Raw genomic sequence first — 20,494 nt, 5'->3', positions numbered from 1 at the left:
CACATACAATCAGATCTTCGTAAGCACAACATTTCCTGTACCGTTTAAGTTACAAGTTATTTACGTACCCCTCATTTTATTTATTTTTTTCAAAATTCTCTGTAAAATACTTTTCGAATGATTGTGGTCCTAAATTTTAGGTGAACAACAACGGCTACCTAACATTCACCGAGCCGCTGTCTGCCTACACCCCCTTTCTGGATTCCGCAAGAGACATCATTGCTCCTCTTTGTACTCGCCTTGACAATCGGCATAGTGGATCTATCTCCTATAGCGAGGATACAAGCACTGCTGTACTGGCACAAGTCACTGCTGCTGTTAATCAATACTTCCCCAACATACCATTTGCTGCTACATCAGCTTTTGTGGCTACCTGGGACAGTGTACCGTACCATAATGGTGGAGGGGTAAGACTTACCATAATCTTTGATTATTAATCAATGGTTTGTCTTGTCGCTTTGGAAGGTGTTGAATGCTGTCTGTTGGTGTTTTGAAGGTGGTCACTTTCCAAGTGGTTTTAGCATACAATGTTCATCGCTCTTTCATCCTGATCTATTACGGAGATGTTGCAGAAACAGAACAACCTTGGCAGGTCAGTGAAGTACTACTTCGTGTACATAGTACAAATTATCAAAATGAATACAGGCATACAGTTTATAAGGCATTGCTCATGAATGCGAAAGAATGGTTTCTCTCTCTCCCTTTTCATTCATTTTTTATTGTAATTTACTTTATTTATTTAATTCATAATGAATTACATCTTTTTTATTTACTCCTACAGGCTGGTTATAACACTGTGGACTCTGCCAGTTCTTTCATAATTCCAGCAGCCAGTGTCCCTGAGCTGTCTTCAAGCAGTAATATCAATGTGACCGCTTGCTGGTCTTTTCATGTTGATGGCTCGCCAAAACGTAAGCCTACAACTTGTAATATTGTTTAGAAAAAGATTGTTGGGGTGAATTCACTAAAGTTTGCTGCCAGTTGTAGCATGTCGTGCTTGAACACAAAAATCTGAATCTTATTTACAGTTGAGATTTACCTGGCACATTGCTTTTGAGTGCACTTTCGACCTTTTTGGAACTATCTCTTATAGAGAGGACACAAGCACTGCTGTACTGGAGCTAGTCACTGCAGCTATTGACCAATACTTCCCCAACATAACTTTTGCTGCTACATCAGCTTTTGTCGCGACCTGGGACAGTGTGCCTTACCAGAGTGGTGGAGGGGTAAGATCGAGTTGTTGTTTATCAATTAATTAGTGTTGTCTTGTAAAGTTTTTTCATGATTTCTCTTGGTATTTTCAAGGTGGCTACTTTCCAAGTGGTTTTTGTCTCCAATGTCCATCGCTCCTTCATCCTCATCAACTATGGAGACATTGGAGAGACAGAACAAATGTGGCTGGTGAGTGGTGACAGGTCCTTTTAAGCTTTACGAATGAGACAGATGGCAAGGAATTGCCCTTGCCTAGCTTCATACCTTACATTCTACCAAAATGTAGGCAGTTATATCTGGAACAGTTTGCGGACCTAACAATGATTAATTTTTTCTTCTACAGGCTGGTTACAACACATTGGACTCTGTCCATTCTTTCACAGTTCCAGTGACCAGCGCCCCAGAACTCTCATCCAGCAGCAATATCAATGTGAATGGTCGCCGCTCTTTCCATGTTGACGGCTCACCGAACTGTAAGCCAATGCAACCAGAAGCTCAAGCTTAACCTGTACCATTTGTCAGCTTGTTTCTTCAGCAGAAGCAGAGAGTTCATTCTCACTTATCCTTTCCTTAGTGCCAACTAATTTCCTCGCTTCTGGGGATGGAGAAATTATCAACCCCCCTGCTGAGGACGGAAGCTCAGATGTCATTTTCTTGCAGCAGCCTTTCAAATACTTTGGACGCACATACAATCAGATCTTCGTAAGCACAACATTTCCTGTACCGTTTAAGTTACAAGTTATTTACGTACCCCTCATTTTATTTATTTTTTTCAAAATTCTCTTTAAAATACTTTTCGAATGATTGTGGTCCTAAATTTTAGGTGAACAACAACGGCTACCTAACGTTCACCGAGCCGCTGTCTGCCTACACCCCCTTTCTGGAATCCGCAAGAGCCATCATTGCTCCTCTTTGGACTCGCCTTGACAATCGACGTGGTGGATCTATCTCCTATAGAAAGGATACAAGCACTGCTGTACTGGCACAAGTCACTGCTGCTGTTAAGCAATGCTTCCCCAACATACCATTTGCTGCTACATCAGCTTTTGTGGCTACCTGGGACAGTGTACCGTACCATAATGGTGGAGGGGTAAGACTTACCGTAATCTTTGATTATTAATCAATGGTCTGTCTTGTCGCTTTGGAAGGTGTTGAATGCTGTCTGTTGGTGTTTTGAAGGTGGTCACTTTCCAAGTGGTTTTAGCGTACAATGTTCATCGCTCTTTCATCCTGATCTATTACGGAGATGTTGCAGAAACAGAACAACCTTGGCAGGTCAGTGAAGTACTACTTCGTGTACATAGTACAAATGATCAAAATGAATACAGGCATACAATTTATGAGGCATTGCTCATGAATGCGAAAGAATGGTTTCTCTCTCTCCCTTTTCATTCATTTTTTATTGTAATTTACTTTATTTATTTAATTCATAATGAATTACATCTTTTTTATTTACTCCTACAGGCTGGTTATAACACTGTGGACACTGCCAGTTCTTTCATAATTCCAGCAGCCAGTGTCCCTGAGCTGTCTTCAAGCAGTAATATCAATGTGACTGCTTGCTGGTCTTTTCATGTTGATGGCTCACCAAAACGTAAGCCTACAACTTGTGATATTGTTTAGAAAAAGATTGTTGGGGTGAATTCACTAAAGTTTGGTGCTAGTTGTAGCATGCCGTGCTTGAACACAAAAACCTGTATCTTATTTACAGTTGAGATTTACCTGGCACATTGCTTTTGAGTGCACTTTCGACCTTTTTAATAAGCCAATTCAGATGCTGGTTGCATCAGTGGGTGAATCATACTATGCATTCCCAGAAGCGTCTGGCAGATTGTTGTGGTCTGCTCTACTCGCCACAACCTTGCACTCAGAAGCAGCCTGCGAGCTGGTCGACTGCCCTGGGCAAATTCTGAGCAGCGCTAATATTGTGGGCATGAGACTCTTGCTCCCTTACCTGTTTTGCATCATTTATGCAGTGAATCGGGTCCCACAAACCTGTGGCTCACTCCAAAATAAACAACACTATTAGAGAGCACAATTCAATCTTAGTGAATTCCCCTTTCAAACTTTTAAGCAGGGTAGTGTTTGCGAGATTATGTTTCTGGGGAAAAGAAAAAAAAACTAAAGGATTCCTTGTCACTTACATTTGTCCTAGTGCCAGCTAATGTCTTACCTTTTGGAAATGGAGAAAGAGTAACACCCCGTTTGGATAATGGAAGCTCTGAAGCAATTACATTGCAGCAGCCTTTCAAGTTTTTTGGACGCACACACAACCATACCTTTGTAAGCATTTTAGTTGTCGTTGTTCTTATTTAGATGATCAGTTGTTTTATCTGCTTGCACTGGAAGTGACAAGTCTCTTCAAATGAGTAAAAACTAGTAGCTCTACTTCTTTCAAATGTTGCTACCTTGATGTATGAGTGTTTTACATTTGAAATTCAGAGGACTTTTGATTCATACAATTAACCAGTAGGAATTATGCCAAATTCTGCCTCTTCATTCTGTCGCCATATGTTTCCCCTCACAACACATGCAAACGTTTTGTCCTAAACTTTAGGTCAACAACAATGGCCATCTAACGTTTACTGAGCCACTGTCCGACTACATCCCCCTGCTGAATTCTGAAATAGACATCGTTGCTCCTCTCTGGACTCACCTTGACAACAGACGAGGTGGAACTATCTCTTATAGAGAGGACACAAGCACTGCTGTACTGGAGCTAGTCACTGCAGCTATTGACCAATACTTCCCCAAAATAACTTTTGCTGCTACATCAGCTTTTGTCGCGACCTGGGACAGTGTGCCATACCAGAGTGGTGGAGGGGTAAGATCGAATTGTTGTTTATCAATGAATTAGTGTTGTCTTGTAAAGTTTTTTCATGCTTTCTCTTGGTATTTTCAAGGTGGCTACTTTCCAAGTGGTTTTTGTTTCCAATATCCATCGTTCCTTCATCCTCATCAACTATGGAGACATTGGAGAGACAGAACAAATGTGGTTGGTGAGTGGTGACAGGTCCTTGTAAGTTTTACGAATGAGACAGATGGCAAGGAATTGCCCTTGCCTAGCTTCATACCTTTTTGTCGCGACCTGGGACAGTGTGCCATACCAGAGTGGTGGAGGGGTAAGATCGAATTGTTGTTTATCAATGAATTAGTGTTGTCTTGTAAAGTTTTTTCATGCTTTCTTTTCAAGGTGTCAAGGTGGCTACTTTCCAAGTGGTTTTTGTTTCCAATATCCATCGTTCCTTCATCCTCATCAACTATGGAGACATTGGAGAGACAGAACAAATGTGGCTGGTGAGTGGTGACAGGTCCTTTTAAGCTTTACGAATGAGACAGATGGCAAGGAATTGCCCTTGCCTAGCTTCATACCTTACATTCTACCAAAATGTAGGCAGTTATATCTGGAACAGTTTGCGGACCTAACAATGATTAATTTTTTCTTCTACAGGCTGGTTACAACACATTGGACTCTGTCCATTCTTTCACAGTTCCAGTGACCAGCGCCCCAGAACTCTCATCCAGCAGCAATATCAATGTGAATGGTCGCCGCTCTTTCCATGTTGACGGCTCACCGAACTGTAAGCCAATGCAACCAGAAGCTCAAGCTTAACCTGTACCATTTGTCAAAGTGTTTCTTCAGCAGAAGCAGAGAGTTCATTCTCACTTATCCTTTCCTTAGTGCCAACTAATTTCCTCGCTTCTGGGGATGGAGAAATTATCAACCCCCCTGCTGAGGACGGAAGCTCAGATGTCATTTTCTTGCAGCAGCCTTTCAAATACTTTGGACGCACATACAATCAGATCTTCGTAAGCACAACATTTCCTGTACCATTTAAGTTACAAGTTATTTACGTACCCCTCATTCTTTTTTTTCAAAATTCTCTTTAAAATACTATTGCAGCAGCCTTTCAAGTTTTTTGGACGCACACACAACCAGACCTTTGTAAGCATTTTAGTTGTCGTTGTTCTTATTTAGATGATCAGTTGTTTTATCTGCTTGCACTGGAAGTGACAAGTCTCTTCAAATGAGTAAAACTAGTAGCCCTACTTTTTCAGAGGTTGCTACCTTGATGTACGAGTGTTTTACATTTAAAATTCAGAGGACTTTTGATTCATAGAATTAACCAGTAGGAATTATGCCAAATTCTGCCTCTTCATTCTGTCACCATATGTTTCCCCTCACAACACATGCAAACGTTTTGTCCTAAACTTTAGGTCAACAACAATGGCCATCTAACGTTTACTGAGCCGCTGTCCGACTACATCCCCCTGCTGAATTCAGGAAGAGACATCGTTGCTCCTCTCTGGACTCACCTTGACAACAGACGTGGTGGAACTATCTCTTATAGAGAGGACACAAGCACTTCTGTACTGGAGCTAGTCACTGCAGCTATTGACCAATACTTCCCCAACATAACTTTTGCTGCTACATCAGCTTTTGTCACTACCTGGGACAGTGTGCCATACCACAGTGGTGGAGGGGTACGATCAATTTGTTGTTTATCAATGAATTAGTATTGGCCTGGGAAGGTTTTTCATGCTTTCTCTTGGTATTTTGAAGGTGGCTACTTTCCAAGTGGTTTTTGTCTCCAATGTCCATCGCTCCTTCATCCTCATCAACTATGGAGACATAGCAGAGACAGAACAAATGTGGCTGGTGAGTGGTGACAGGTCCTTGTAAGCTTTACGAATAAGGCAGATGACAAGGAATTGCCCTTGCCTCGCTTCAAACCTTACATTCTACCAAAAGGCAGTTATATCTGGAACAGGTTGAGGACCTAACAACGGTTCCTTTTTACTTCTACAGGCTGGTTACAACACATTGGACTCTGTCCATTCTTTCACAGTTCCAGTGACAAGCACCCCAGAACTCTCATCCAGCAGCAATATCAATGTGAATGGTCGCCACTCTTTCCATGTTGACGGCTCACCGAACTGTAAGCCAATGCAACCAGAAGCTCAAGCTTAACCTGTACCGTTTGTTAGCTTGTTTCTTCAGCAGAAGCAGAGAGTTCATTCTCACTTATCCTTTCCTTAGTGCCAACTAATTTCCTCGCTTCTGGGGATGGAGAAATTGTCAACCCCCGTGCTGAGGATGGAAGCTCGGATGTCATTTTCTTTCAGCAGCCTTTCAAATACTTTGGACGCACATACAATCAGATATTCGTAAGCACTACATTTCCCATACTATTTAAGTTACAAGTTTTTTACGTACCCCTCGTTTTTGTTCAAAATTCTCTTTAAAATACTTTCGAATGATTGTGGTCCTAAATTTTAGGTGAACAACAACGGCTACCTAACGTTCACCGAGCCGCTGTCAGCCTACATCCCCTTTCTGGATTCCGCAAGAGACATCATTGCTCCTCTTTGGACTCGCCTTGACAATCGACATGGTGGATCTATTTCCTATAGAGAGGATACAAGCACTGCTGTACTGGCACAAGTCACTGCAGCTGTTAAGCAATGCTTCCCCAACATACCATTTGCTGCTACATCAGCTTTTGTGGCTACCTGGGACAGTGTACCGTACTATAATGGTGGAGGGGTAAGACTTACCGTAATCTTTGATTATTAATCAATGGTCTGTCTTGTTGGTTTAGAAGGTATTGAATGTCTGTTGGTGTTTTGAAGGTGGTCACTTTCCAAGTGGTTTTAGCGTACAATGTTCATCGCTCTTTCATCCTGATCTATTACGGAGATGTTGCAGAAACTGAACAACCTTGGCTGGTCAGTGAAATACTACTTTGTGTACATAGTACAAATTATCAAAATGAATACAAGCATACAGTTTATAAGAAATTTCTCGTGAATGCGAAATAACAGTTTCTCTCTCTCCCTTTTCATTCATTTTTAATTGTATTAACTTTTAATTTTTTTAATTCTTAATTAATTAAATATTTTTTTTATTTACTCCTACAGGCTGGTTATAACACTGTGGAGTCTGCTAGTTCTTTCACAATTCCAGCAGCCAGTGTCAATGAGCTGTATTCAAGCAATAATATCAATGTGACTGCTTGCTGGTCTTTCCATGTTGATGGCTCGCCAAAAGGTAAGCCTACTTGTAAAACTTGGAATATTGTTTAGAAAAAGATTGTTGGGTGAATTCACTAAAGTTTGGTGCCAGTTGTAGCATGCCGTGCTTGAACACAAAAACCTGAATCTTATTTACAGTTTAGCTTTACCTGGCACATTGTTTTTGAGTGCACTTTCGGCCTTTTAATAAGCCAATTCAGATGCTGGATGCATCAGTGGGTGAGTGACACTATGCATTCCCAGAAAAGTCTGCCAGATTGTAGTGGTCTGCTCTACTCCCCACAACGTTGCATTCAGAAGCATCCTGAGAGCTGGCCAACTGCCCTGGGCAAATTCTGATCAGCACTAATTTTGTGGGCATGAGGCTCTAGCTCCCTTATCTGTTTTACATAATTTTTTGCAGTGAATCGTGTCCCAAAACCTGTGGCTCACTTCAAAATAAACAACACTATTAGAGAGCACAATTCAATCTTAGTGAATTTCCCTTTCAAAATTTCAAAAGCTAGTGTTTGCGAGGTTATGATTCTGGGAAAAAACTAAAGGATTCCTTGTCATTTACATTTGTCCTAGTGCCAGCTAATTTCCTACCTTTTGGAAATGGAGAAAGAGTAACACCCCGTTTGGATAATGGAAGCTCTGAAGCCATTAAATTGCAGCAGCCTTTCAAGTTTTTTGGACGCACACACAATCAGACCTTTGTAAGCATTTTAGATGCCGTTGTCCTTATTTAGATGACCAGTTGTTTTATCTGCTTGCATTGGAAATGACAAGTCTCTTCAAATAAGTAAAACTAGTAGCTCTACTTTTTTCAGACGTTGCTACCTTGATGTACGAGTGTTTTAAATGTGAAATTCAGAGGACTTTTGATTCATAGAATTAACCAGTAGGAATTATGCCAAATTCTGCCTCTTTATTCTGTCATCCATATATGTCCCCTCACAACACATGCAAACGTTTTGTCCTAAACTTTAGGTCAACAACAATGGCCATCTAACCTTTAATGAGCCACTGTCCGACTACATCCCCCTGCTGAATTCTAGAAGAGACATCGTTGCTCCTCTCTGGACTCACCTTGACAACAGACATGGTGGAACTATCTCCTATAGAGAGGACACAAGCAGTGTTGTACTGGAGCTAGTCACTGCAGCTGTTAACCAATACTTCCCTAACCTTACTCTTCCATTCACTGCTACATCAGTGTTTGTTGCTACCTGGGATAGTGTGCCATACTCCTCTGGTGAAGGGGTAAGTCCTAATCTTTAATTGTCACCATTCTATCAAAATTGATTATGCATTGCTGTGTATTTTTCTTTGAACAGTTCTGAAATTCTGTCTATCTGTGTTTTGAAGGTAGTTACATTTCAGCTGGTCTTAATCTCCAATGTTGTTCACTCCTTCATCCTGTTTAACTATGGAAACATAGCAGAAACATTACAACGATGGCTAGTAAGACTCAAAGTGTTGTTGCAATTTAACAGAGATTCTTTTTACAAATTTCCAGTTTACATGTCTTTTATTTCATGCAGGCTCACTATGACACTGTGGACTTTGCACACTCATACAAATTTTCCTTATCGACGGCCTCTGAATTGTCATCCAACAGCAATGTCAATGTTAATGGTCGCTGGGGTTTTCATGTTTATGATGGTAATGTAATTTCTTTTCATCTGTATTTTTTTAGCATTCCCTGTATGGCCACTGCAAAATAATTATTTTGGTTTCATTTTTCATTTTAATTTCTTTTAGTTTCATTTTTCATATTATGCTGGTTTCCTTTTTCATATTATGGAAGTTTATATCATAACAATAACAGAGTAAAGTTATTAAAAAGCAATACCTGAATCAATGATAGATAAATATTTACCATATATTAATTTGCACTGTGTACATATACCAGTAAATAGGATGTTCAAACTAGAATTAAATATCTGAATAATGTAATTTTTAATTAAATTTATACTTTTAGAAATTATGAAACATTCAAACAAAAGCAATAAACATCACAGTCCATTGTAACGTATTCAACTGTTGAATTAGAAGCTGTGTGCCGCTTTTATTTAACCCAAAAGGTGAGTGGATACACAACAAACAAAAGCTTGGCTTAGCAAAACAAGAACTTAAACATGAACAAAGACCACCAAGCAGTGGTTACATGAACAAAGCTAGACCATGGACAATGAAACATGAGGGCTATATATTCCAAACAATAAGATAACACATGACAAGAACAACTAATGACAGAGTGGAGCTGAGGAACTTGAGGAAGCAATAAGAATACAGAACTGAAGACCACATGACAAGACACTGAACCAATGAAAGCATGACACATGGGCTAAAGGAACACATGGCAGGAACACAAGAGAGATCAGGGAATCACATGACAATGACAAGAACTATGACAAGAGAACACAAGATAAAAGACATGAAAACAATGAACATGAAACAAAACTCAAAATCCACATTACATATTCCCCGCTCTAAGGGCGGCACCTGAAACACCCACCCCAAAAACAAACAAAAAGTTTCAGGAGGGTGGAGGACCGTGAAGCAGAACTGGAACAGGATTCTGGAGCAATGGTGGACCTGGACCACGAAGCAGAGGTGGACCTGGACTGTGAAGCAGTGGTGGACTTGGACAATGGGGCAATGGTAGACCTGGGCAGTGGAGCCATGGTGGACCTGGACCGTGGAGTAGAGGCAGGCCTGAAACATGGAGCAATGCAGGGCCTAGGCCGTGGTACAGTGGTGGATCTGGGCCGTGGAGCACTGGAGGACCTGCTATGACAGTGCAGGCTGAGAGCTCAGAGATATCCTCCTTGGCTGTGACAAGGCAGACTGTGAGTTCAGGGATAGCCTTCTTGGCCATGACAGGTCAGGCTGAGAGTTCAGGGTCATGGCCTCCTTGGCTGTAACAAGGCAGACTGTGAGTTCAGGGACAGCCTTCTTGGCCGTGACAGGGCAGGCTGAGAGTTCAGGAAGCTGCCATCACAGGAAGTGCAGACGACAGTGGCAGGAACTCAGGGAATCCCAGACTTGGGACCTCAAGGGTGAATCCATAACATTGGCAAGTAGTCTCATCTGTATTGGCCCAAGCTACGCATCAGCAGGAGCTTGTGTCCTATAGTCCCCCCCAAAAAATAAAACTTTAGGGGAAACTTGCATGGCGGCCGTGGCGTGACGAGTTTCTGGTGTGGCGGCCATCTTGGCCGTAGACTCAGGCGTGGCGGCCATGTTGGCTGATGACTCAGGCTTGGCAGCCATCTTGTCTGAAGACTTATCCATGATGTGAAAAGGCTCTGCCTTGGTAGTCATGACGTGAACAGGCTTTGGCTTGGCAGACACGACGTGGAGAGGCTCTGGTGTGGCGGCCATGATGTGAGCAGGCTCTGGCTTGGCAGGTGTGGCAGGAATAAATCCTGACATTACAATTGGTATGTGGAAACACTCTGGTGTGGTGGGTACTGCGGGATTGCGGGTTCTTCATCCACAGCCCCCACAGTAAAAGAGGATCCACTTAAGAGAAGGGCATGATCTATGTATTGTACAGCTGCAGTTTGTTTGTTTTTTAGCGGGCAAAATATGTTGTTCATCTGGTCTTTATCATATTTATTTTATTAATGTGTAAAGTACTAAATTGATTTTTCTAAATGATGTGATGCAACCACCAACCAAATTGCAATATTGTGAAATGTTTCCTGGGTACAGTCCTTTATAATATAAGGCAAAAAAAACATACATTAATATTTTATGGGGTATGGGATGGGGGGGGGTTGATCCATGCACTTTTACCCGGATTTGTTGCTTACCAGAACACATAGTGTCTTGCTTTACCTTATCTACTATGATATTTTGTCTTTCTCTCTCTTTTCATGTAGTTTGTGATACTTTAGGCTGCACTGGAAATGAGGTTTGCCGTTTTAGAGATGCCTATGGCTGTGGTTGCTTGGAAGGACAAAGACATAATCCTGAAACCTTTGGTAGGTGTACTGCACTGCAAATAACTTAAATCGACAGTAACCCCAAACAGTAATACAGGCTAATACAATTGATAATTCACTGATTCTTGTTTGTGCTCAGATGCCATGGAGTTTTGTGCAAGCAGCACTGGCTCCTTATCTCTTTCCCGCTGCCAACTCTTTGAATCTGGCTTTCCTCCTGAGATTCTGCATCTAAATGATCCCAGCTGCAAAGGAATTTCTGAAAATGGCAGAGTTCTGTTTCATTTTGACAATGAAGGCCACGTCTGTGGTACTACTTTAACGGTAATGCATGGTTCATTAGTGTTTCCTCACCAATATCACTTCTGATGATGTATTTCAATTAGGGATGTAACGGTACACGTATTTGTACTGAAAATTTTCAGTTCGGTATGCATGTGTACCAAACAAATACAGCATTGTTTTAAACACTGCACAAGCGGAACTTCATTGGAAACTTCCAGTTATATTGTTACTTTTGATAAGAAACAAAGTCTCATCTTTCAAATTATGCCCATTTTTTTTTCAGGAAATTCAAACAATAAATGCAGTCTTGGCGCTCTTTGATGTGGCAACAGATCGCTGTGTAAATGCCTCAGTTAAAGCGGCAGCACGATCATCCCTTCCTCTTTACTACTAGTTTTAACGCAAAATAAACATGAATTAACATCTCATGCCTCATGTAATCACTCAATCAGTGTTTAAACCGTGGAAAGACATCAATTAAACAGCTTGTAAACAAAATGTCACGTAGCATTTCATTTAACTCAGGCAAGTCATCAGTGTCCAGTGCCCACAACTCGTTAGTGCGCTATAAATGAAGTCTAGAGAAGAGCATTTCGCGAAATATTAGATTGTTTAAATAAATGTTACGAAAAAAGAGCCTGACATTTTATATATGCTCATTTAAAGGAGCAATTTATTCAGTAAATCACTGTTTAATAAATATATATATATATATTTTTTTTTTATTAAACTATATACTGTATATATATATATATGTTAATTTCCCCCCTGCTGTACCGAACCGTGACGTCAAAACCGAGGTTTACCAAAGTGTCATGTTTGTGTACCATTACACCCCTAATTTCAATCCATAATTATCTGTGCTTATTAGAAAATTGGCTTGAGATTGATATTTGTTCATGTCCTCACAGAGCAATAGCACACACTTCATCTACCAAAACGCCATTCATTCTAAATTGTCAACGGGTGTTATTACAAGAGAGAGATGGATGAACATTACGTTTTCTTGTGCATACCCTCTGATCCAGACCCTCACTATGCCTAAGGACATCCAAGCTGAACGAAGGTAGGAACTGAATATAAAATTTCATAACTGCAGTGATTTTAGTAATGTACCATTCATTTGAACTATTTGGTTGCATCATTCGCTGCTGAATTAGAGACTGAGCATAAGTAGCTCTGCAATAGGGTTGAGATTTTTGTTTTGTTTTATCTTCTGGTGTAACTGATGGTTCACACAGAGTGCAGCTTTATTTCAAATGAAACACACACACACACACAAGATTACAACAAACAAGAATATATGATAGTTATTTCCTTGTTTGTTTAAGGATGTCTTTGGTGAATGTGTCAAAGCAAACATTTTAAATCCATTAGTCCTTTTCTCAAAAGTAGTGCAAGCATGTTAAGTACGCTCGAAATAGAATGAGGGATCAGTTTATTGTCAGACAGTGAATAACAGAGGAAAAATCTGGAACCAGCTCTCTTGCACTGTTATATTTGATGTTTTTTGACAAACACCATAGCACATACAACAATGGCTTTTTGAAAACATGTAAATACTGTATGGTGTGTACAAGTCTTTCATCTGAAGTCTTTAAGCTGGAGTCCGAGTCCTGTCTTGAGTCTTTTCCTCGCATGTCCGAGTGAAGTCTCGAGTCATTTCATGAATTGTTGCAAATAAATTCCAATACTTAAAAATCCTATTTACAAGGTTGTATTATAAATACAAAATGTATATTCCATGGGGAAAAAAACAGGGATACTACTAGGATTCTAGCTGAACATGTCTCTCTCTACCAGGTATAAAATACATAAATACATGTAAAATTATTCATTTCAGGAGGCCATTCATATTCAAAATAATCTGTAACACCACAATATAGCCACTAGATGCTAATTAATATAATTATAGATCTGATTAATTGTAAATTAATCGCACATCAATTTTAGATGAGAATTTACCTGTAACGGTTATGAACTACTTGTGTTTTCTTATGTTCCTTGTTCTCCTGCCTTGTTTATCTCTAGTCTTCCTAGGTTCTGATCTTGTCATTAGTTTCCATAGTTACATATTAGGTAGGTAGGTAGGTAGGGGTGTATCCCCGGTGTCCTGGCCAAATTACCTCCACTGGCCCTTGTCGATCACGGTCTCCTAATAATCCGCATCCACTAAATAGGCTCTATCTCTCTATAGCTATATAGCTCTCTCCACCTATAGCTGGTGTGTGGTGAGCACACCATCCAGGTGGATGCTGCACACTGGTGGTAGTTGAGGAAAGACCCCCTCATGATTGTAAAGCGCTTTGGGTTTACAACAATACACAATAAAGCACTATATAAATGCCTCATTCATTCATTCATATCACTTTCAGGTGTTTCTGATTAGTTCCTCCCAGTATATATTCTCCCTGCCTTGTTCTGTGCCCTGCCGGTTATTTGATTAACTTTTGTGTTTGTGGTACGTATACTCCTGCAATTCTCCTGTGTTTATTCCTTGTGGATTTATAATAAATAGGCTATTTTGGAAGATTCTCCTTCATCGAGCGCTTTATATAGTACATTCCGTAATTCACATTACCACTCAAAAGATAATTTAAAATCATTTTTGTGTTAGATGAATAAAGCATAGCACAGACACTACAAAAAGAAGCTTTAGAAAGAAATATGTTGATTCAACATTGGATAAATAATAATTAATTGGCATTAATGGATTTTAAAAATGAATATTGAAATGTGACATGATTAAAACAAATGAAACTATACTTAAATATGAAAATCCTCCAGTAGGAGGCAGCAAGTCACTAGGTGTGTGCCAATTCGCATATGTATGCACTATTCTATGCTGCTTTGTAGTAGAAGTAGTGTGTTCACACTGAAAATTCCAAAAAGAAAAAGTGCACTTTAAATCCCCTGATGATGCACTTAACTGAAAAAAACGGACTGGAATGATGGACACTTCATGCACTCAACTTATCACAGTCTTAATTATGTAGCGGAGGGCGAGGGGATAGCAGATTACAATTATAAATTATAAAATAACCTTATATAATTAATACACTACATGGTTGAGTGCATAAGTGCATAGCTAGTGTATAAGTGCATAATGCATAGTGCATCATTTGGGACACAGCCACTGTTTAAATGAGTGAGTGAGTTATTCAGTCATTCATTCAACTGACTCATTCAAATGGCTGATTCATTTGGAAATGAAGCAAGTGAACTGTCTTTATGAGTTGCTCACTGAATCATTGACTCACTTGATTTGTTTAAAAACGTGGATTCATTCAGTAACTGAATACCACTGTGTGGTGCTAAGGGATGCACAACAATTCTGCTGTGGCTTTTTTATGTGAACTATTTTTGTTTGCAAATTTGAACAAAACAGGCAATATTGACAATATTGTATCTAAAATGTAATACATTTAACATAAATAATATTAACTACTTGTTTATTAAACAATTTTGTACAATTGATTTCACATTTGTAATCGGATGCAATATTCAGGAAAAAACAGCACACTTACCTGTGTGATACTGCTAAACTACATCATATAGCATATTTAAACTCATACTGGGGCATTTTTACCATCATATTTTAGGGGCATATAAGTGTATTCTAATCATAAGCTACATCACACAGTCAGCAACTGCCTGCAATGTAATATAATGTAAAGGTCTGGGCCGGATTGCCATAATAATTTTAAAGCGTTATTTTGTCCATAATTAATCTAAAATATTAACACATTAAATTGACAGTAAGTAGATAGAATGACTTATTTTTATTAGGTTTTGCATCTGGATATACAGTATGTTCAGTGATTATCAAAATGTTTATTTGAAGTGAGAATACAGTTACTACAAATACAATTATTTTTATCTGTCATACATATGAATTCCGACCGTTCAAATAACCAGGTGTGTGACAAGACATTTTTTTCATCTACATGTAGAATTATTAATCTGCATGTTAAGAGTATTTCATAAAAAAACAATGTTATAATTGGGAAAATTATTTGTAGATGTTAATGAAAGACAACTAAAACTTTGACATTAAAAACTTTGAAATATCACTATTTTCTGCTGATGAGGAGAGCATTTTGATTATTACATCCGCTGTGTTCAGACTTAAAATGGAAAACCCTCACAACCCATTCTAGATATTTAGACTGTAGATATTGCTGTAGAAGCCTTGAAATTTAAACTTGACTTCTACCCTTCGGGGGGCTAGTATCAACAAGTAGTACAAGCAGTCTGTTTTGCTGTCAGTGTAAAAGGCGCAAGATAACCAAAAGGGTCCAACACAGAACTTGCTGTTGAAACTATACCACTTCTGGTAACAGTTTTCTCCTTCAGATCCGTTCTAAAAGAAAACGTGTCTGAATTTACATTCCATCTTACTCCAAGGGCTCGTTTAACTTGAAGTTGATCTTTGTTAATGCTCTTTTGCTTCTTTGGCTCTATCTTCGACATGGATAGATGACAGGACTTCACTGTTGTTACTGATCAATTTTGTGAGTTTGAATCAGCCCATGCTACACAGAGCCCTTTATTCCTTAGCAAGAGAAATTGCTTGTGGTATCGTGGCTACTGATTTCAGGCAATCATCAACATAGAAATTTCTCTTCACAGTGTCAATGGCTTCTTCAGTAAATGTGCCTGCATTATCACTGGCAGTCTTTCTCAATGCAAAGTTTGCACAGCTAGGGTGCTAACTGCTCCAAAAAGATGGACTAGCATCCTGTATTCTCTCAGATTTTGAGAAACATCACCCTCTGGCCACCACAGAAATCTAAAGAAGTCTACATCATTAGGGTCAACACGTACCTGATGAAACATGCTTTCAATGTCTGCCATCAAGAAAATAGGTTGCTTGCGAAAGCGCAGAAGAACACCTAGGAGTGTGCTTGTAAGGTCGGGTCCCTGCAGAATTTCTTTATTCAAAGACATTCCTTTAAATGTGGCGGCACAGTCAAAAACCACATGGATAGGGTTTTTCTTTTATGGTAGACACCGTGATGAGGAATATACCATACTTTTCCATCATGTATTTGTAGTTGAGGTTGTGGAACCTCTTCTGCATAGCCTGCTTCAATTATTTTTTTCCATGAACGTGGTGTAGTCCTTGTGAAAGGGGGGATCTTTCTGAAATCTTTTGGCTAGATAGAGAGCTCTTTGCAGTGCAACCTGGTGGTTATCAGGCTTTCGAATTTCCTTCCTAAAGGGTAAGCACAAATAGTAGTATCCATCTCTTAATTCAGCAGTCAGAAACAGTCTTCATGAATTGTTTGTCCTCAAAAGACATTTCAAATTGATCTCCATAGCTCTTTTCCACAAAGTCCTCATTGTATTGCAAATCGCCGTTGACCATCGGCCTCTCCAAGGAGCATCTCACCAGTCCCATTCCAGACCCAGAGCCCAGCAAACCATCACCCCGCTGCACGGAGCCAAAGCCTGAGCCCACCGCGACCGATGAGCCATCACCAAAGAGGGCGACAGAGCTGAGGATCGCCTCGGCGCTTAAGCCTGACCTGTCTGACCAGGTGCAAGAGCCGACAAATGAGCGTGCACCAGTGGAAGATGCAAGGGAGCACGAGGGCTCGGAGGATAGCCCCGCCCACTGCACCACCGCTGAGGGTGAGCTGCCGCTGGACTCAGTGGACTCTATTGACTCGAATTTGGATTTATATGTGGACATGCCTGTTCTTCTTCCTCCATCCTATGAACATTATATCTGTCCTGTTGTGATCATGGAGGTCGTTCTCCTGTCTGCTGTGCTCCCAATGTTGGAAGTGGCAATCTGGTGTGTGTGGGCAGCACACACCATCCCTGAAAACACTGACACTCACAAATCCCCACCCACCCTCCCTCTCCTGCCTCATATTACCATTGCTGCCTCAGCTATGCCATCTTCTGCCCCTTTGCCGCTGCTGCCTGCCAGCCCCTCTGCTCACCCTCAGCCCACCATCTGTGCGGTGGGATCGCCGCGGGTCTGCCAGTCTTCATCGGCGTCGTGGCTGGAGGATCCCTCGTCTCCACCTCCAGCCTCCGAGTCCCTGACTCCGCCTCGGCCCGTCGATCCAGAGGCTCCACCATGGCTCCTAGCCCGTCAGTCCACCTGCTCCACCAGGCTCCATCATCCCTCCGGCTCCGCCTTGGTCAGTCGTCGACCATCCGCCACCTCGGGACTCCACTCCTCCGGCTACACCTTGTCCTTCCGTCCCTCTGGCTCTGTCAGGCTCCTCCTTCCCTCTGGCTCCACCTCAGTCCTCTGTCGCTCTGGCTCCACCGCGGCCTTCCGGATCCCCGCCTCCACCTCGGTCGCCGGCGCCATCTGCCCTGCCTTGGCCCTCCGGATCCTCCTCGTCGGCCTGGCTCTTCGACTCTCTGTCTCCGCCCTTGGCTCCTCCTCCACCTGCTCCGCCGACGTCTGTCGGTCTCCTGGAGTCGTCAGCCCTTCCTCCACCATGGCTCCTCCCTCCATCGGCTCCACTGTAAGTCACTATCATGGCTGTTGCCTGGGACCCTCCTGGCTCCTCCTCCTCCTCCTGCTCCAGTTTCCTTCTGTCATCACCCTGGCTCCTCCCTCCTTCATCACCACCCTGGACTCTGTCATTCGTCCGCCTGCTGGTGATCCGGCCACCTCCAGTACCGCCTGCTGCCAAACCTTCTCCTACTCCTCGCCCCCCTCCAAATGCCCGACATCCCTCCACTGTTGGTTCTTCTACGGCGCGAGGTCACGCCTTCCGGGAGGGGGGCGAACTGTAATGGTTATGAACTCTTTTGTTGTTTTTCACTCTGTTTAGTCATCTGGTCTGTTTAGTTCCTCTGTGCCCTTATTTGGTTCTGTTCCTGTCCTAGTTTAGTTCATTGATTCGTTAGTTAATTCCAATCACCTGTGTGTCGTCATCTGCCTGCTTTATTTAAACTCACTCCTTGGTTCTATTCTTTGTTCGGTATTATACGTCTACGTACATGGTTGTATTGGTGTGTGTGCCACCCCTCTGTGGATTCCCTTCTTCCTGGATGTTATTAAAGTACTTATTGGATCTATCTTTGTTTTCGTGTGTCTTCCTTGACGCAGCCGTGACATATTACTGGTAAAATTGCCAGTTTACAGTCATACGGGTCCATTTAGTTTAACTTGGAAGGGGACAAAGGGGATAAGGAAACAAGTGCACTACTAACAGGAGTTTCTTCAGGTAACTTTTCTGGTTTTCCTGTTTCAATATAAAGTACACTTGGATGCTTAAGCTTACAGATTTCACAGCTCATCCGTCTTTTGCAGTCCTTACTTACATGGCCCTTTTTAAGGCAGCCAAAGCATACTCACAAAAATCACAACTTCAAAAGTCAGGTGAATTGTTGCAAAACTACTTCCACTATTTGTGGATGTAATTCTGGATTGCCTTTGCTCATTACTCTGTTTTAACTGAGGCAGCATTCTGGAGCTGTGTCCTGAATTTGAACTTGGGTAGCTGTGTTTCTGCACAGGATCTAGAATATTTCCGTACACTGGGTCTAGATTTAATCTTGCTTGCTTTTCTACAAATTCCACCAGATCATTAAACTCTACTCTTTTATTCTGCTTATCAGACAATTCACATGCGTAGTTTCTCTACTTATCTCTTAGTTTGAATGGAAGTTTAGAGATAATGGTTCTGATGTTGGTAGATATGTTCAGTTCGGCCATATAATGAGTTTCTTTTACAGCATTCAGGCAAGCTCTCAAAAACAGTGAATGATCATGCAGATCAATTCCATCTTATGGCTTAATAGCAGACCAGTGCAATGCGTTATCGATATATGCAGTAGCCACTTTGACCTCATTATCGAAGAAGTCTTCGATATTTTAGAAGTATTTTTGTCTCAAGAAAACCTTTTTTTGGAGTCCATATACAGACAACATTGTACCAGTTTTGTCATTGTAACAATTTTGGTCTACCAGATGTATACTGCTCTAAGAAATATAGTTTATCTGTGGCATTGTCTGTCTTGTCCTCGATTTCATGTTTAAACGCTCTAATAAAGGAAACACACTTAAGTGGATTGCCATCAAACACTGGTATTTCCCTTACTAGAAGTGAAGGTACTCTTGTTGCTTTGCAATGAAGTCAACAATCTCATTTTATTTTCTCAGGATATTGGCTAGATCAGAATTGCTAGATTTACTTAGCACATAAGTAAATAATACAAAAATAATACAAACAAATAATTATCATGATTTGATATAAATAACTTAAAGTGCATTCAGAGCCAACGAGGCAATACAAAATGGAAACAAAGTATTAAAGTTGCCATAACAATTGCTATATTAACTATGCAACTTTATTGCAGTGTTGTTGATACTGAAAAAAGAGTAACATCATGCTTTCATTGGCAGTCTAGCAAACCATATAATATCATGCACTTTCACAACAAAATAAAAAGAAATTTCTTTATTGAATAGCAATGAATTACCCTCTTTGTTCTCTTTCTCTGGATCATTGTTTCTGCACTGGTGATTAGTTTTAATTAACTTTTTTTACATTTCTTAAACCATCAACCATCTTATAGATTAGATTAGGAATCTTTATTGTCCACACATGTGGAAATTCATCTTCGGCCCCGCCAAAACATATAGGACTACCACAAATACACTTAACTTCACAGTCCAATACAACAGACACACAAAACACAGTTCAAGAACGTCTTGCCCCAAGGATTACAGACGCCTGAGACATAAAAGCAGTATATAGAAATTAGGCTAATAGTACTAAGACCATAAGTAGATCATTAATAAATAAATAACTAAATATTAATAAATAAATAACAGCAATTAGTTACATAATATACGTAAACCTGATTATAAATCATTTATTTAATAAAGTAATGGCAGATGGTATAAAAGATTTCTTGAAAATATTTCTTGTTGCTATGGGGACCCTGTATCGTCTGCCTAAAGGAAGTTTTTCAAATTCATGTTGGAGAGGGTGAGTGGAGTCCTGAACTATTTGTGAGGCTTTCCTCCTGGTCTGGTTTGT

The 20,494-nt window shown here is 40.7% G+C and overlaps 2 protein-coding genes and 1 long non-coding RNA gene across 3 annotated transcripts in view; all 3 read left to right on the top strand.

The window, feature by feature from the left end:
* Nucleotides 1–563: 563 nt before the first annotated feature.
* Nucleotides 564–2,526, top strand: LOC107571224 (alpha-tectorin-like; the record flags this gene model as incomplete). Its single annotated transcript, XM_016257530.1, has 7 exons — nt 564–620; nt 1,029–1,226; nt 1,306–1,401; nt 1,556–1,685; nt 1,787–1,914; nt 2,036–2,302; nt 2,392–2,526. Coding segments are annotated over exons 1-7 (1,011 nt in total), but the record flags the coding sequence as incomplete, so codon positions are not given.
* Nucleotides 2,527–2,706: 180 nt separating this feature from the next.
* LOC107571230 (uncharacterized) lies at nt 2,707–3,959 on the top strand. The gene is made up of 3 exons (XR_001607149.1): nt 2,707–2,806; nt 3,368–3,495; nt 3,770–3,959. It is a non-coding gene; the product is annotated as an uncharacterized lncRNA (long non-coding RNA).
* Nucleotides 3,960–4,300: 341 nt separating this feature from the next.
* Nucleotides 4,301–20,494, top strand: part of LOC107571225 (alpha-tectorin) — a 29,789-nt gene continuing 13,595 nt past the window's right edge. The window contains exons 1-14 of the mRNA XM_016257531.1: nt 4,301–4,334; nt 5,777–5,872; nt 6,023–6,152; nt 6,254–6,381; nt 6,494–6,760; nt 6,847–6,942; nt 7,135–7,264; nt 7,819–7,946; nt 8,221–8,493; nt 8,599–8,694; nt 8,775–8,895; nt 11,124–11,225; nt 11,326–11,510; nt 12,383–12,537. Coding sequence (XP_016113017.1) covers nt 5,864–5,872; nt 6,023–6,152; nt 6,254–6,381; nt 6,494–6,760; nt 6,847–6,942; nt 7,135–7,264; nt 7,819–7,946; nt 8,221–8,493; nt 8,599–8,694; nt 8,775–8,895; nt 11,124–11,225; nt 11,326–11,510; nt 12,383–12,537 — 1,820 coding nt within the window. The 5' untranslated portion in view covers nt 4,301–4,334; nt 5,777–5,863. The remainder of the gene's footprint in view (nt 4,335–5,776; nt 5,873–6,022; nt 6,153–6,253; nt 6,382–6,493; nt 6,761–6,846; nt 6,943–7,134; nt 7,265–7,818; nt 7,947–8,220; nt 8,494–8,598; nt 8,695–8,774; nt 8,896–11,123; nt 11,226–11,325; nt 11,511–12,382; nt 12,538–20,494) is intronic.

This window comes from Sinocyclocheilus grahami, unplaced genomic scaffold (assembly GCF_001515645.1).
Source record: "Sinocyclocheilus grahami isolate Dianchi unplaced genomic scaffold, SAMN03320097.WGS_v1.1 scaffold1567.1, whole genome shotgun sequence".
Classification (NCBI taxonomy): Eukaryota; Metazoa; Chordata; class Actinopteri; order Cypriniformes; family Cyprinidae; genus Sinocyclocheilus; species Sinocyclocheilus grahami.
Note: the sequence above shows the minus strand (reverse complement) of the source record. Positions and strands in the feature narration are given on the sequence as shown.